The sequence below is a fragment of the Leuresthes tenuis genome, unplaced genomic scaffold (assembly GCF_036924035.1).
Source record: "Leuresthes tenuis unplaced genomic scaffold, fLeuTen1.0.hap1 SCAF_19, whole genome shotgun sequence".
Classification (NCBI taxonomy): domain Eukaryota; kingdom Metazoa; phylum Chordata; class Actinopteri; order Atheriniformes; family Atherinopsidae; genus Leuresthes; species Leuresthes tenuis.
In genome coordinates, this window is record NW_027325373.1 from 16,785,362 (window position 1) to 16,803,154 (window position 17,793).

The 17,793-nt window shown below is 39.7% G+C and overlaps 1 protein-coding gene across 1 annotated transcript in view; it reads left to right on the forward strand.

Moving 5' to 3' along the window:
* Positions 1-17,793, forward strand: part of ntng2b (netrin g2b) — a 76,128-nt gene that overhangs the window by 8,802 nt on the left and 49,533 nt on the right. The window contains 1 exon segment of the mRNA XM_072372192.1: positions 6,032-6,675. Within this exon segment, the coding sequence (XP_072228293.1) occupies positions 6,032-6,675 (644 nt within the window).

Genomic DNA, 17,793 nt, shown 5'->3' on the forward strand with positions numbered 1-17,793 from the left:
ACCACCTTCATTTATAGTAACAGGAACTTTCAGTATGATGGAAGACCCTCCAACAAAATAAAAGATTAACGTTCTAAATGAAAAAGCAATATCTCTTCCTTTTTTCCCCTCTGTGGCCTTCTTAATGGGAGGGTCATTCCATTTGATGTTTTTCCAAAAGACAATAAATTGTGTTGTCTGAGTCTGTGTCCCTACCTTCATTCCCCTTGCTGCCAATATAACAGAAACTTCTGTAAGTGGTGGAAAAGAGAAAGAAAAGACAGAGGGCATCAGAGCATAGAAAATAGTTTTTGGGACTCAGTAACGGAAAGGAAAAGCAGCCTTTTTACTTTTTACTCCTGGTGCCATCAAAAACAGCAAAATCATATTTTGAAACAGTGTGTGTGTGTGTTAGATGAGAGAGCTGTCATTTTTTTTTCGTCATAGTTTCACAATCACAGACGCTGCAGAGATAACTCGAAGATGAGTCAGTGCTCATAGCTGAAGCATGAGCCAAATTTTAGCATTTGAGGTGTCATTAATGACTGCTCACCATCTCATTGTTTTCCCACAAGTGAAAACAAGGAAGTCACTCATCACAGGGGCATCATGGCAGCTGTTGTCGTGGAGACTGGAGCCCAGCGAGGATAATTGCTGGAGGGGTTTAGCAGTACGGGCCACCTGCCGCAGCATTTGGTCGGGATCTGTGTGTTTATGTTTATGAGAGAGAGTGCGTTTGTGGGTGTTTGCCGGTGCCTGTATCCCGGCATAGACATGCAGGATCGGGCCGGAGTAGAGGTAGGCAGGAGAGTAGGATGATAAGGACAGGGCACACAAAGGGCTTAAACATAACCTCTCATAAGTCTCTCATGGGGGATGAAAATCTTCCAGCCTCTATTACTGTACATATCACCTCTACTGTAGCTAATCCTGAAGGGCTCTGTGAGGTCAGAGCAGACTGATAAGCAGCGACACGCAGCTGTTCGACCCAACACACAACTTACTCCAAACAAAGTGACAGGATGTAAAAAAATATTGCATTGTTCTGTGCTTACTGCCTAGTTTGTGGAATTGCCTGCACACACGGCCATGCAAGCTTTCTATAATTCTTCCAGAGAGTACGGGGGCTAACTTAAATTGAGTTAGCACTGTATCTGGGACAGTGTGACAGTGCGGTCATTTTCAGTAGGATTTGTAGGGCAAGAGTCACCCCTAAAACAACAGCCTACTAATCTGTCTTTCTGTGTGTGTAAACATGTGTCTTGAAAAAGGTCAGACAGAGAAGCAGCTGGGTCTCCACAGGGCAGCTACTCTTACTTCGACGTCCACTGCAACCGTGTTCATCTAATTCTAATTACCTTGTCTGGTTGCAGTTGTTTACGAGCATTGTAGATTATCATCCTAAGTGTGTTTGCGCTGACAGTGATCTCTATCTGAGTTGCTGCAAGAGGGATAATTGGGTTATCAGATAGTAAACAAACCTGCTATGTGGGTTCAGTGTGGAGCTAGATATATCATCTGCAGTTTCAGGTATGAAGACACTGCCATTTCACACCTGTGTCTTCACATGCATTAAAATCCTGTATAGTGTCTTTTTTGTCCTGAAGCTTCCCTCAGCACCAGCTCTGCGTTTGCTTATGTTTGGAGTTTTCCCACTCTGCGTTGTCACCATAAATCAGATGATTTACAATCTCAGCCCCGTAGGATTCTAACTTTTGCTTTTGGTATTATAACGCTAGAGTGGCTTTGAGTGACTGCTCACTTTCCTGTGGAACAGTCCAATGACTTTATTCAAAAGGCACAGCAGATGCTGCTTCTTGCTGGCACTGGATGTGAAAAAGTGAACGTCTGCAAAGAAGCAGTGACACATGATCTATGCTTGCACAGTACATCGATATTAGGCAGTATTGCTTTCACGTTAGAGCCTACATCATATAGAAGAAACTGCTGTTTCATGTGATACTCTACCTAAATCTTTTGAGTATTGACCAGTCAGCCTTTATAGGACTGAAAGATGGCTGTAAAAAGTTCACGTTGGTTGCAGAAAAAACAAGTTTTAAAACATCCACAAAAACTTCCCTGAACACTCACGCAGCATAATCCATTTCTTCATCTGTATGCTCAGCATGTTACAATGCTGATATTTCTATGCAAAACTTGCATCACAAACAACTCTGGCAAACTCATTAGCAGGCATGTGCGTTGGTATGAGCATCTTAAAGAACCCTGCTGACTTTTCCCATCAATGATGAGCATACTAACTATTTACTGTAATATACATTCTTTAAAGCTGACAGGGGTTCAGTGTTTGAAAGTCAAAAGACACGTTTGGGTGAAATCACTTTAGTCTTTAAAGTGGACATGACGCAATCATTTCCAATCACTTAATTCTTGACATAGGGTTTCTCTAAATTAGCTTTGCACATTTCATAGCTTCAAACACTGTTTAAGAATGAGGAAGAGCTTTCTATTGGGAGAAGCCTCCTCCTGAGAATGAGCAGATCTGGTTGAAGTGTCTTCTGATTGGTCAAATTCCTGCAAGCTTGTTGAGGACGTCTCCGTTTGGTAAATCTGCTCACAACCTGCATGTGTGAGAAACTCCATGTTTCCGAGCGGCTGTGGAAGAAACTAATGAAATACGATCAGTCGTCTTGCGTATAGCTTTATTTACTCAAATTACCGTTAGCCTCTTTAGCTGCCTTTTCACTCAGTATAACCGTGAAGTTTGTACTAAAAGCCATTCATACGTCTAATGCCAACACAATAGAGACAGACTGCTTGCAGTTCAGACTTGTACCCTTTCAGTGAAGGAGCAGTCTTAACTTTTTGCTTTAGTCAACCTGCAAAGCCAGCATCATACTTTTGAAATGCTTGCAGTGGACACCTGCACACTGACTCCCACTGACTCACACCGCCTTAAAGGAAATCCTGCCTTTCACTCACTGTGACGTGTGAGTGAAAAGTTATAGAAGAAAAAAAGAATTTTCGCGAGGGAGAGTTTGAGATTTCTGGATAAAATGATATCCTTCTCCATAAAAACACTAAAACATGTGTAAACCTTTTTTTTAAGCTTTGGATGACATTCAAGCTGATAATGCATCACTTTAACACAGCAGATAAACCAAAAACCCTGGAAAAGCCTGCCATGGAACCTTTAAGAAATCGCATGCTGCTGCAATGAGCTTTAAGCAGTTGCAATATTTTTGATATTAGCATTCTATCATTTTGTGTGATTCTTATTATTTATATCAAGTAATAACTTAAATATGATAAAAAAAATCTACATAGGCACTAATTAGAGTTTATTTGATGACAACAAGTGCTAGAGCTGCATGAAAATTTCACTGAATCTTGCCAAAAAATTCCCGTCAAGATCTGTCTTTTGTGAATTTTAGAAGTAAATCTTAAGCATCGTCCATAAGCATTATTGAGGCAGTCAATCAACACCACTGTCAGTATTCACAAAACATCTACTTTTAAATCTGGGACTTCCAGTGAGGTTGTGGCTTTAAGAATTCATCTTTACTGTCTGCACTTATAAATGTGGAACTAAACTTCCCCAATTAAGTGGTTTGCCTAATGTATCTCGTCTACCGGCAGCTAAATTTGCACTGCTGATCTCCTTTTTTTCTTCTTTTTTTCTCCATTTGTGACACGCACATACGTTTTTTTTGTTTTATTTGTGAGAAATTATTTTATCTCACAATAAGTGTTTCAAATATTTTCCAAGAGAATCCGGTCACTCGTTTTTTTTTTGTTTTTTTTGTCTTTTGGATCAGCACAATAGCAGATTTACAGTAAATCCTTAAATCCTCTCATTGGTTTTCCCTGCTCCAAGCATACTGTACATGTGATTAATCATGTGATCTTTAGAGTTCCTTGCAGAGATTTATTCCAGATTCTGCTGTGTGCAGTTGCTTGTTAAAATGTGACTTACTCTTTACCTTTAGCCAAGAATAGACTCTGAAGTTGATTCTTCAGTGTAATCCTTAAAAGTTTGACAACAAAGAAATAATTATAAAAAGCAAAATACTGTATCGCAAACCAACAATTATTTTATGTTGTGTTGCAAGATTTAGCATCTTGTTTGAAGGCTGCCCACTTATCTACTTCCTACAACTCATCATTATTTGTATTCTTCTATATTTAACTACAAATACCTCCAGTATGATTATTCAACTACATCTTTTTGCATTTATTTATTTAGTTTTGTGTTAATTTTTCCAGCAGTTTTTTTTTCACAGCATAGATACCATAACCTTACTAAGCAGCATTTCATGATGAGCCTGCTTCTTTTTTCTAAACAAAATTATAGGAATCACTAATGCTTAACCCATTGTGACTTCAAGCCAGGACCAACATAAATTGATGAATATGAAGACAAGGTCAATCATACTATAAAATCTGAAGGTTCAGCCTATCAATTATTTTCATATTTCATGTGTCTAGTTTCCAGAGAGGCAGAAGAATCAAATAAATTGTTGGGGAGTTTTAAGTTTTCCAGAAAACCCTAAAGTGTTAGAAAATTTAATGATAAGAAAAACAAAACAAAGAGGGAAGGTTAAGAGGAGGAGCATGGGTTGCTGGAAGAGATGGAAGAACAAAGGTAATTCATACAGTCTGCTCCAATATGAGCTTCTTAAGACTAATGCAGTAAAAATCATAAAGACTATTGGGTTCCCAATAAATAATCGAAAAGGGGACAATAACTACAAGTCTACTCTACTCTACTACTCTAGGAAAGGGAGCTGAAAACAAGGAAAAACTTCACAACCATCAGTGTCTAACTCTTTACTTCAATAAGATATATTCCAGGTAATAGGAGTGTTTTATTTATTCATTTAGTAAAAGTAAGTAAACATGATGGACCTTTTACATTTGAGTTGTGCTATGAATATGTACTGTAAACTATACCAAAAGAAGCCAGTAGTTACATTTAAAGAAGAGGGTAAATAGACAAAATATAAAATGAGAAAAAAATAGACTTATTTGATAGACTGAATAACTGTAATTAAATAAAGGAGAAATAATAACCATTATCAGTGTAATTATTGCATCCTAGAGGCAAATAATGAGCCTTCTGAATGTGATACAATCCAAATAGAACCACAGCTCAATTTAGTAAATTAAGCACCAAGAGAGATGACTGAGGATCTCTGGGAATTCTTTGTGCAAATATTTTCACTTCTGTTGTGATGGGGATGTCAGACAACTGGCATACAGCAGTCAGCTATGTGAACCCTGGAAACACTGAGCTTTGCTAAATACAAAGTCCCTTCTCATGAGCCTGGTGTGGTTCATACATATCATATTTCACTCCATGAAAGGTTGATTCTGAGCATTATCCATCCAGTGGTTACATTTGTTATGTCATTAGGAAAAAACATACAGTGCTATTTAGTAACACACCTAAAGTTTTTTGGGATTTTGTCACAGATTATATGAATGATGCACTCATAAATGTGTCTTTGAGGTATGACAGGAAGATCTCAAATCTGAGTGAATGGCGTTTCCTAGGGCAGTCGAATGGGCTTGTAGAGCTCTGAGAGCTGTGTGAATAATCTTGTTGACTTTTAGTTGCGTAGCAGGGCAGCAATTTGAAAGTCTTGGCATCGCTGGAAGAGAAGGATCAATTCCCTTGAGTTAAAAGTGCAGCAGCACTCTGCTGTCCATGCAAAGACAGTGATGATGCGCGATCCTCCTGACCTTCACACACACTTCTTGTTGCTTTGTTTAGCAAGTTTACTTTTATGTTCCACTTAGTGTTTTGTTAGGGCCCTCCTCATTTAGACTTAAGTAACCTTTTGAGAAGAAAACTGATGTTTTTAGTGCTGAGTTTTAGAGATTCTTGGCATTAGTTTGTTACTTTTCAATCTGAATTTGCATTGAAAAAGAAACGGCCTGCATTGCATCTATTGCTTTGTAGTAATATGATAAACTGCTGTTTTGGGGAATATGTTTGCACAATACTGTTAAGTTTTATTCAAATCCTAACAATCATTGAAATCATTCTGAAATCTGAACCTTGCCTCTCTCCTCATGTCTCTTTCAGGAGAACCCATACTTGTGTAGTGATGAGTGTGATGCCTCCAACCCAGATTTGGCCCACCCTCCTCAGCTGATGCAGGACCGTGAACGCAATGGACTTATAACCTACTGGCAGACAGTCACCTGGAGACGCCACCCAGAGCCCCTGCTTGCCAACATCTCCATGTCCTGGAATAAGAGTCTGGAGCTCACAGACGACATCCAGATCACCTTTGAGTATGGGCGTCCTACAATCATGGTATTGGATAAGTCCATGGACCATGGGCGCTCCTGGCAGCCCTTCCAGTTCTACGCTGATGACTGTCTTGATGCTTTCAACATGCCACCCAAAGAAGTGCGTGACCTCTCGCCTGCGAACATCACACGGGTCATCTGCACCGAGCAGTACTCTCGCTGGGTCGGCTCCAAGAATTACAAGAATGTGAAGTTTGAGGTGCAAGCACGCTTTGCTGTGTTTGCTGGAGCTCGTCTCCAAAATATGGACAACCTCTACACCCGCATGGAAAGTATGAAGGGACTGAAAGACTTCTTCACCTTCACCAACCTGAGGCTGAGGTTGCTCAGGCCTGCCCTCGGAGGCACCTACGTTCAGAGGGACAACCTGCTCAAGTACTTCTACGCCATCTCCAACATCGAGGTATCAGCCAGGTAATGGTTGCTGAAGATTTGAGTAATACATGCTTTTGTGCTGTCGTGGATCTTTGCAAACACAAGTTTACACATTTTAAGATAACAGACATAAGACATAAAAAAAACTGAATTATATATTAATCTAATACATTTCGAAACAGACATTAAAAGAAGATTTGTTTGGGCAAAATGTTAAAACTCCAGAATGGGGAAACTTAGCTGTAATATTTAATCACGTTTCTTTTTCAACAAAAATCATGTATCATACACTCTTGGATATTCACATCTTTGCAAAAAAACAAACATAACTCCTAAAATGGGTTATGTGTTAAAGGATTTTGATGGAGAATTTTTTATTACAACCAAAAATAGTTTTGGTTGGATAATTACAGATGGACATCTCAGCGGCTAAAGCAAACCATTTGCAGGAAGATTTTTCCAGTACAATCAAGATGAAAATCAACTATATTAGTTTTCAGTCAGATATGACAAAGTAATTGTTACTTCAATGTTTTTGCCATTAAAATTTTTTTTAGTTAATGTAATCAAATGCGATTGGATAAATCAAGTCACGAGTTATGTTTTCTCAGGTCTTAGGTCTAATCATCATCAAATCCAGCTATAAAATTCAAGTGCTTCTGAATTCTTTATCAAATCTCATTAGATTTAACTTTCAGGGCCCTGATTAAGAGCTGTGATGGTAATTTTTTATGAATTATGACCAATTGGATCATAATTTTGTTCTGGGGGGGCACGCTACCCTGCATGTTTGAGATATTTTCCAGCTACAACACAACAGATTCTTTACTTTCTTGTATGTACATTTGTAATTTAACATAAGATAACATTATAATTAATTATACATTAAGGTTAATTATCTCACATGAAGCTGATACATATTAGTAGTTTATTAAGGAATAAATTGTAGTTAGTTTTGTCACATAAGCGATTTTTTTTAAGATAAATGCAAAATTCATGAAAAGAAAAAAGCAATTCTGAATTCCTTGAAATGGCTGGAATGATTAAATTTAAGTACTTTTACATGAATAGATTAACTCAGATCATTTGTATGCAACTTACAGTCTATCAACCAAGTATTTCTGCTTCACATTGTAATTTAATCAGTTAACTAGCATAACCTATTTATATATTTTCCACTATAAAATCTTAATTCATAAAGAAACTAGTGTCTAAAGGCCTTGCATAAATAAGGTGAAGTAAAAAAACAGCGTGATAAATATTAGAATTTGAAAATACTTAAGTACAAAAGTGAGGAGCTTTGGTGCTTTACTTAAGTGCACTATTTCAGTAAAAATATATTTGGGTTCATTCCCCCACTGGGAATATTACTGCATATTTTACACGTGGTTGAATATTTCTTCAGTCTTTTCCTGCACACAACAGACGCCAAAAATCACCTGGTGATGAACATACCCTCTGGTCTGACTTTAATATCCACACACAGCCACTGTGATCTCAGGGCTTTCAAAATGACCCCTCTCTCAACATGTATCCAGGTCTGCCTGCTACTGACCTGTGAGGACAATGATTAATGATTGAAACATGTAGCGTCGGTGGTCCAAAGTAAACCCCCCATCCACATTCTGCTGGGGAGCTAGAAACCCTTACATGGCAACTTTGTGACAGTGAACGATGCTCGGGCCATCATGCACCTGCTTAGCATCAACAAGCCATCTCTCCTTCCTTTCAGAGTTATTATTCCAATCAATAGAGCAGGCTGACATTTGAATGGTATTTAACATCCTTGTTGGGATGGCGTGCAGTGGGGGGAAGAAGACATGAATTTGTGTGCACAAGTGTGCATATGTGTGTGTGATAAAGGCACTGAGCAAGAACGAGAAAGTGAAAATCTGTTCGAACAGGGTGTTGACCGATGGGGGTGACTGTGTGTGCGTGTCTGCATGTAAGGAAAAGGCGGTGAGGGGGGGGGGGTGTTTGATGAAGTCCTGAGTGGATGCTGACACAGCACACATACAAACACGCACAAGCAGCCCTCTGGCAGTGTGGAGAAGGCCTGAAGGTATTGATCACAGCCACTTTCCAGGCTCAGCACAGAATCAGAGAGAGGGAGAGATCAGCAAAATACCCAGCCATCAAACCGCCTATCATTAAGCCAGAACCTCCACCACACCAGCAAATTTAATAAACAACCATTGAAGTTTGGAATAATGCATGCTTTTTTGATATAGTTGTCTATAACTGCACATTATGTCATCCCTACTGTGCCACTTTGCAGGAAACAGCCCATACACGATAATTCAATGATTGAATCGTTGATTCTTTCTGCCTTTATTAAGTTATTTACTGTGTGACCTCCCATGAATTTTCCTTATGAACAATTCCAGAAAACCCTCTTCTCATCAAGAGAGCTGTGCTGGTGGCAGCTGGTGATAGTGTCAGTATGTGTTGGATCTAGTAACAGAAGACCCAAATTTAGCCCTGTGGAGATGACTGAGGCCAGTCCGTCTTCCGCCCCGGCCACCCACACCTCCCGTAACATTATCACTAATCAATAAGTTATTCTGGGCAGCCTGGAGGGGTTTTAGGTGAAGTGGTGGGGGGTCCTCAACAATACAGTACAATCAGGAGTGTCTGATGCTTACGGCTGGGAAATTGATTCTTGGGAGCGAGACGATTAGTCAATGTTCCCTGGACAAAAGGCTAAGCTATTTCATCTCATCTCATCTGGCCTTAGTAACATATTGGGATTTCCAATGCTTAAAATTTGAATAATGAATATTCCTCTCTACTGGTGCTCCAGCGGGGACAGCACACTGAAATGGATTTTATATGATCAAGACCGAGAGGCAGTGTACCACAGGTCGCCACAGTAATGAGATATGCTGGTGTTATCGATGGAGAAAGGCTTGTAGTCACTTCCTGGTCGTATTGTGTGTCCCCAGGCCTCTGGCTGCGGCTCTCTGACTGAACCGAGTTAAAAGTAATTATTATTAGTTGACTGTTCTTAATGATCTGTATTGAGCCTGCACAGAGACAGCAAAACAAGCTCTTTTCCCATCAGCCAGCGCAGACATTACCTCTGTGGGATGTGTCTTGTATCTGACGCCGCACTGTCAGGGTGACTGGCCAGGGTCTGAAAAGCTGGCACAGGTATGCTCAGAGTCAGGTACTCAGGGATAAATAGTGCTGCTTTATCAATATATACGTAACCTGATGAGCCATTAGTTTGATGAAAGAGAGGCTGTAAATTTAGAATTGTGGATGCTATGAAAACACTCAGCAAACTGGAACTTGAACAGGTTGTGACAGGGCATTTTAAGGAAGAGGGCAATCAGAGGTGGGGCAAAGGTTTTGAAGAGGTCAGAGAGTAAAGAAAGTGAAACAAATGGAGCACACACTAAGTCAAATTGGATGGGGTCAATAGAACAGCATTATAAGAATCAGCATCACTCAGTCTGTGTTGCAAAGTTCTCCCAAGGTTAAGTGAAATTAACTAAAGTTCTGGCTCCAACATAAACTCTAAGCAAAGGTGTTTTTGGTTTTAAAAGCCCCGGGCTTTATGTTCATTTTACAGGCTAGGTTCAAACTGTAGATGTGGTTATTTCCATATCAACGATGAGCCATGTGAAAGCTATCTCCAACCATCAAAGACAGAGTAGCAAAGCCTCAGCTTTATCATCATTTACATCAGTGAAATCGTATTCACTGGGAGGACTAACTCATAAGAAGGGCTCTCAAATTCTCCCTCATTCATTGGACCTCCATCTCTCCATGCCCATTTCCTCTGTCCCATCTGTCAACAGCCCTGCTGGACTGTGGTGTGGACTATAGCAGGCCTGTAGTCTACATTATGGATAAGATATGGGGTCATAGATTTGGCCATTTTAATGAAATAAGCAGCAGGTCGTACAGTGGGTCTTCATAATGGAATAAAGGAATGGCTCCAAAGCTCAGGAAGAGCCAACTAAGTGGATTAAAGCCAAGAGGGAGAGAAGGAGATGGAGCAACATGAGGAGATAGACAAAGTCTGTATTGTTTTTTTTCTCTCCTGGCTCGTAATCGCTGCAGCATCAAGTTCTCTTCTTCTAAATTTGATTTGATTGGCTGATGGGGGAAGATGACATTTAAGAGAAGCCAAATTGGCTTGAGTGTCTCTTATTCTCTTATGTCGGTTAGCTGAGTCAAGTGTAAAGAAAAAAAAATTCAGCACATGTGCCACCTTACACCACTGATCATTTTTCCATTAAGGGAACAAGTGAATCGCTAGATGGCTTCCGCAAACTAGGGAGCAAATGGTAAAGAGGAAAAAAATGTCAAAACATGCCAAGCCAGACTAAAAAAAAAAAGGACAATTTAAGAAAATTTGTGGATAGGTATTTTCGCCCCATGAAAACAACCAATTAGGGAGCAGCTTCAGGTCACCTGACGGCTAGATTTTAAGGGGTGACACAAGCTAATTTGGTCAGTGCCCTTAAAACCATTAAAGTAGAGATGACCTAAATTACCTTTCTTATAAATACCTACATGTTAACTAATCATTTTGGAAAACTGAGGGCCCAGCACACTGCATTCACATTACTAGTTATTAAGAAAGTCATCGTTTGGAAGACAGTACGGTCTTTCCTGAAAAGATGGTACCAGAAAAGAAAAAAAAGAATTTTGAAATATTTAGACCTGACCCAAAGAGGTGGACTGAAAGACCCAAAGGCCAACACTGCCACCTCTAGCTTAAAATGCAGATGTATTAATGATATCAATACTACTACCATTGCAACGAACAGTGGAAAATGGTGTGTAATGACATAACACTCTAGGCTTACTCCCCAACTACACATTGGCTCAGTCTTGTCTAAAACCACCATCTCTTACTGACATCTAATTATTTTCCAGTGGTGAAAATTAGTTAAGAGTTGACCTGGCAGGGGGCAAGGCATGCGAATGTCAACGATATTCAGAGTGTTTTTACATGGTCGTGTTGTTTCATGCCTGCTTGACTCACTTATCCGTCGTGCGTCTGTGTTTCTCTCAGTGACATCCTTCCCCCCTGCTGATGGAGCTAATGTGCTGAGAGATTTAAGCTCTCCATCTCTTCACAGATTGGAACAGACTGGCACAGAAAACTTTCTATTACATGTTTCAAGAGAAGAGAAAGGACAGGGAAAGCGGTTTTTATGACTTCTTTCAGGTTTCTCAGATTGCTCATCTTTGTGGATGTAATCAAGACAGCTGGTGCAGCAGAAGTTCTTTGTAATTCTCCATTAGATGTTAATATTTTTGGTTCATAAAATGCAGCTATAGTCAGGAATATTTTGAAGAATAAGATCTTTTTCTGCATTCAAACAAACACTCCAAAAGATATTTTGAAAGCACAAGGATGCGATAATCACAATCTTTGCTCTTTTTTATTATTCTGCTTCTGTGTGTTTTGTGATTTGCTAGTGTGCCAACTGTGTAAAATTAAAATCTTGACATATTAGAATGAGGTCTGTCTCTGGCATGTGCACATAGGCACTCAGTCCTTCTTATTTCACCTGCTATCAGCAAACCAACTTATCTTGATTTTAAACCGATAGATATTTAAATTCAGATATGATCTGACCGATAAAATTATGTTCTGATACCAATGTGTTCTGTGTCAGTTTCCACCTCACTTTGTCCTGATGACTTATCCATAGACAGCCAGTATGTCAGAAGTTGGTACTGGAAAAGCAGCTGTACGTTTTACACAGAATGACAATACAAAACATACATATATCATAGAAATTGGAACATATTCAAAAATATTATTATACAGACAACAACGTGACAAATTGCTCTGCTCAAATACATTATTTTACTATAACTTAATTCCCAATAAAGTGATTTCTTTTACATGTTTCAAAAAATGTTTTTGCCTCATTTGAAAAAGTGTTGATGTAAATAAAAAAGATCAAAGGATAACATGCAGGATAACTTAAATTCCAAGCAGCACTGGTACTCCCATTCCTTCATAAGCTTGCTGGATCACCTCATGTCATTCAGTGCGAGATACTACCGTTTGACATGGTCCACACACTCCTGTGAACTCCGGTTTAAATCCCACTAAGCGCTGGTTAGTCACCTCGTTGTCGCCCTGATGTTTAACTCAAGCTCCTCCACCTGGGCAAAGTGGCCACCATCACCATCTCTGTTCTTTCTCTTGCGTGAGGATAAAGAGATGAAGCTCAATCATTTTAGTCATGATTCTGTGAGAGGAGCAAGAACTGAATGCGATGCATCACTACTTGACCAACACTACTACTTGACTATACTTGCAAAGCTCTTCTTGGATTGACAGGGCTTCCATTTTTTCCTTTCCCTGCCCTTGCAGAGGTCAGTGTTAACAGGAACACCATCTTACATGACCAACAGGGGTTCAAATGGGTTGCACTGCAGAGTGTGCTGGACCTACTGTAGATCCCAAAGCTCTAATGTGTGCTTCGTCTCCATTGAAAACTCAAAGAAAATCCTGCAATCCTCAGAAAGCCTGTACTTTTCCACACAGACTGCTTTGATGGCAGCCCATAAGGGTCAATCAAACTGCTGTCCAACTGATCCTGCAGATACGTACATGCATGAGCGGTCCTGCTAGGTTCACTCTCCACCACAACTCATGTTTAGATGTGTGTGTGTGTGTATATATATGTGTGTGTGTGTGTAAGGATAGTCTCCATGCAGTGCAGCAAGTTTTAGCATATGATAAATCTTAGAAACTAATTAGGGTGATGCTTCAACTCAACTTTAAAAACAAAGATAAACATCAACTGTCACTGAAACATGCTAATAAATTGTTATAAAATCTATGCTTGTGCACTACCACTGCATCCTGAGGGAAGGACTAATTAGACCCCAAAACAGCTCTCAGCAGCTAATTCTACCGTTAAAAAGGCTTATTGTTGTAGTGGAAGTATGAATGATGACAGGACAGAAAGGGAGGAATCTCTGTGGCCTCTGGGCTCGTCCATCCACTCCTCTGGAGAACAGCGGCTTCTCCTCTGCTCCTCCTTTAGAGCCTCAAGTCTTGTGCCTTGATTAGCTTTTTAGAGTGACTTTGACTTTGTAGGCTGTTAAACTATTTTTGAATCAGAAAGTTTTCTTTCCTGTCCTTTGCAGAGGAAGGTGAGTGGATGGAAGGTGCAAGCTTGGATAAAGGGGAGAAGAGAGAGGGAGGCAGATGATGGATTAACTCCTAGTTTCAGGGGACTAGCTAGACTGTGTGATTTTGTGATGAATGATGTGAGGTGTGATGCTCTGTAAATATTATTTTCCGCAGCCACCAGAGAGAAACCCACTCTGTTGAAAACTTCCCCGTTTATTCCGTTGGATTAGAAAAGCCTTTGTGCCTGAGTACTGCCATTGTTTCTCCCACATGAATGAAATATATGTGCCATGCTTGATGTGGTGGCTTGTGTGTTCTCATCAAAGACACAACATTCATGTATGTCCCCTCCCACCTCACTCAGACTCCTCCCCTCCGCGTTATCTACCTTCGAGGCAGCCGAGGCTTGGAAACAGATCGCTTTTTAAATCATTCATGAGCACACCCCAGAAAAGAAAGGCATGCAGAAAGCTGAGCAACCGCAATGAGGAATGTGTCATTGTGCCTCTCATAAGCGATGATTTATGACACAATGGTTGTAACTGATTTGATAATCAGTTTATTTTCTCTCAGAAAGGAAGAAAGTTACAGTCAGCGATTTTGCTTGTTTTTCTTTCATTTCTCGTCTTTTGTTTCACAGATGAACTTTTCCATCTCCGCCCTCTTCAGTAGATTTGTTTTTTTCTCCACTTTCCCTCCCTTCTCTCACCCATCCCACAAATATCCTTTTAAAAACACAAATACAATAAAGAATTAAGTGCTTGAACCATTCCTTACCCTACATCTGGTGAGAAGGGAATCTCTTGATACTACAAGCGTGCTTTAAAGCTGAAAAGCATGCTGGGAATTGTAAGTGGGAGAACATGAGGTAGAGGGAGGGTGTCCTTGGAAAGATGGCTCGTTCTCAGTCAGCCACATTAATTAGCATAGCATTATTACAGGCATGGTGTGATCAAAGACACACTGCCATCTTTACTGCAGGACTGCCACTGTCGTTACAAGCATGTTGATGGGTTCCGATAAACAACTCATCAACCGGAGTTTGAATGTAAGAGAGGAAAAAAGCTAATGTGTTTGTTAGTAAGAAACATACCGGCTCATACTGTCAGTCAGTGTTTGATGTCAGAGTCTCGTATTTTTACCGCAATGTTGTCCTATCATGGGCCATGGAGGGATGACAGACTGAAAGTTTTCGGTCCAGGTTAACGAGTCACCCAAGAATGTCCTGTTTACTGACTATGGAATAAATCCTGAATCCCGAAACTCCTCATGATCATTGAATGATCAAGTACGACTACCCTTTAAATATTGGCATAATTGGTGAACACTTGATCACTTTGACTATGTGAAAAACATTACACTTTTTTATACTTCTTTTATACTATAGATAATAATATTATATTCAATTATATTTGTTCAGCCATCCAGTATCAATTCATGCATTTAACCATTTATAGCCTACAGGCTTTGTTTAATTTAATATGCACACACACATACACACACACACAACAGATTTTGAGGGCTTGTGCATATTAAATAGCACCTAAACAATAATTAATCATCCCTTTCTTGTGAGTTTAGTATTATTCCTTATTAACAAGCTTTTAAAGAAGCAGCGATCTGATACACAATCTCTGACAAAGTACCAATCAATAACCAAGTGAATCAAACTGCAGTGTTATACATTGAATTTAATCTTAGAACCACGCAGTGCATTTTGCAGCAAACTTAATGCTAAAAGTCAATACATCTGTAAATCACAGATTAATCTATGAAATTAGAATCATCATTAAAAACTTTACACAATTCAACTCTGAACTTAGATTCAAAATCAGCACTGCAGATGTTGTGATTCCTTTTGATCAATGAATTCACCAGTTTTTGGATTAGTACTGGATCAACTAACATGCCTGGAGGCATGTAGTTGATTGTCTTTATTAATAGGAAATACTTGGTCCTTCAGTAACCATAGCTTCATAATGAATCTGCACAAACCAGAGGTCATTAAATTATTTTCTAAATGATGCTGGACACTTGTTTCATAAGAGTGTCATGATCTGCTTGGTTCAGATATGAATCTAAATTCTAAACCATTTTACCACAAGTAATTCATTTAAGGAGATATTATTACACAAGATATCATAATTACTAAATAGACAGAACAGCTGCTGCTACCGTTCAGAGTACTAATAAGTATGTCTTTCCATTTTCTTTTTTTTTTCTCCCCATCAAAGCCCCCTAAGTTTTAGTCCTTGTACTAATTGTCTTGTTAAGTGCACTGGTGGATTTTGAAGCTCTCTCCTTTTCTCCCTACCTCTTCTCCTCCCCTGTTCTTCCCTCCTCTTCTCCTCGTCTTGCCACTGGCCTGCGGCTTGGGTAGCTCTTCTCTTGCTATGACTAATGATGTTCTTTCAGTCTCAAGGTTTTAGTAGGATAATTATATTAACCCTTGTCCTCTGGATGATCCCAGCTCAACTCCTCATCCCCAGGCATCCTCCCCTCCATGGTCTCACTGGAATTAAACTTTAATACAGAAGAACAGGTGTAAAAGAGGCTACATTGGAGTTGTACACTTATGTGTGTTTTGTATTAACGTGTGTAAGGTTTGATGACTTTATGGAGATTTCCCACAAATGATTTCGTCATTCAAATATGTGGACATACAGCTATGAAAGAATGAGAGGGTAAAGTTATTGAAAGTGAAAAAAATAGATGCCTTGCTTAACATTAGGAAAGGGCAACAGCATCAGGTGGATTATATTCAAATAATGCAAATTTATTTAAAGTATAACACCATCACACATTACAGGTTCAAAAGTGCATTTCTGAATTTTCTGTGTTGTTCATCTAGCATCAGGGAGATGACCTACATATCCTGCATGTACTCTGTTCCCCTCTTTTTCTTTTTCTAAACTCTAATGTATGCACACAGCAACAGACCTAAAGATCCCCCCCTCAATGATCCAAATCACCCTGGGGGGTTTGGAGACACTTAGGGGGACTACACAACAGGAAGAACTTCCAAACAATGTCATCCATGACTTTCTGCCTCTTCATCACTTTCCCATTCCCATTGCCTCCATTCTCCCATTACTTCTTATCCCTTGTTCATATCTTGAATAAGAGGATGTATAACAACCCCCTCCCTTCAACTCACACCCAATTTCCTCTCACCCCAGGTGTTACTCTTTGCAGTAGTGTTCATTAAAACAAATTCAGCAGCAGTAAGGACTCTGTAGGGAGGTTACAATCTAATTTCCAGTACAGATACAGCAATCTCAGGACAGTCAGAGCTGAATGGACCAAGGCTTCAGTGGAAGACACCTTCAGATGCAGAGACATGTTTGCTTTGGAAAGACGATATCGGCCATTCTATGTCATTTAACCTGCATGCATATTAAACTTTAGGCACAAAGGGTCTTGAATGACCACCCATAAAATGCCAAAGACCAGCAAAATATTTCTTATGTGGATAAATCCTTAAGGATCACAATGGTCAGGGGTTTTTGAGGGTGCATCTATTTATGCGTAAAAACTGTCAACATTACTTTCAACAGTACGATACCTTTTTATTAGTATAATGAGGTGAATTGCTAATGTGGGGATTTCACATGGCACCCAATTTCTGTCTGTACTTCAAACATGAACACATACAGTCGGATGACAAATTAAAGAACCTTCCACTGAAGATCTTTATCCTTGTTATGTATATACGATGTGTTTTATATGGTAGACATCCATCCATTTTCTATACCCGCTTAATCCAACTGTCGGGTCGTGGTGGGGCTGGAGCCTATCCCAGCAGTCATTGGGCGAGGGGGGGGTACACCTTGAACAGGTCGCTCGTCCATCACAGGGCCACACAGAGACAAACAACCACACACACTCTCACACTCACTCCTAGGGACAATTTTAGAGTCACCAGTTAACCTAACATGCATGTTTTTGGACGGTGGGAGGAAGCCGGAGTACCGAGAGAGAACTATGATAGACACATTGAGAGCAAAATAATCCGTTAAGAAATCAAAAGCATTCTA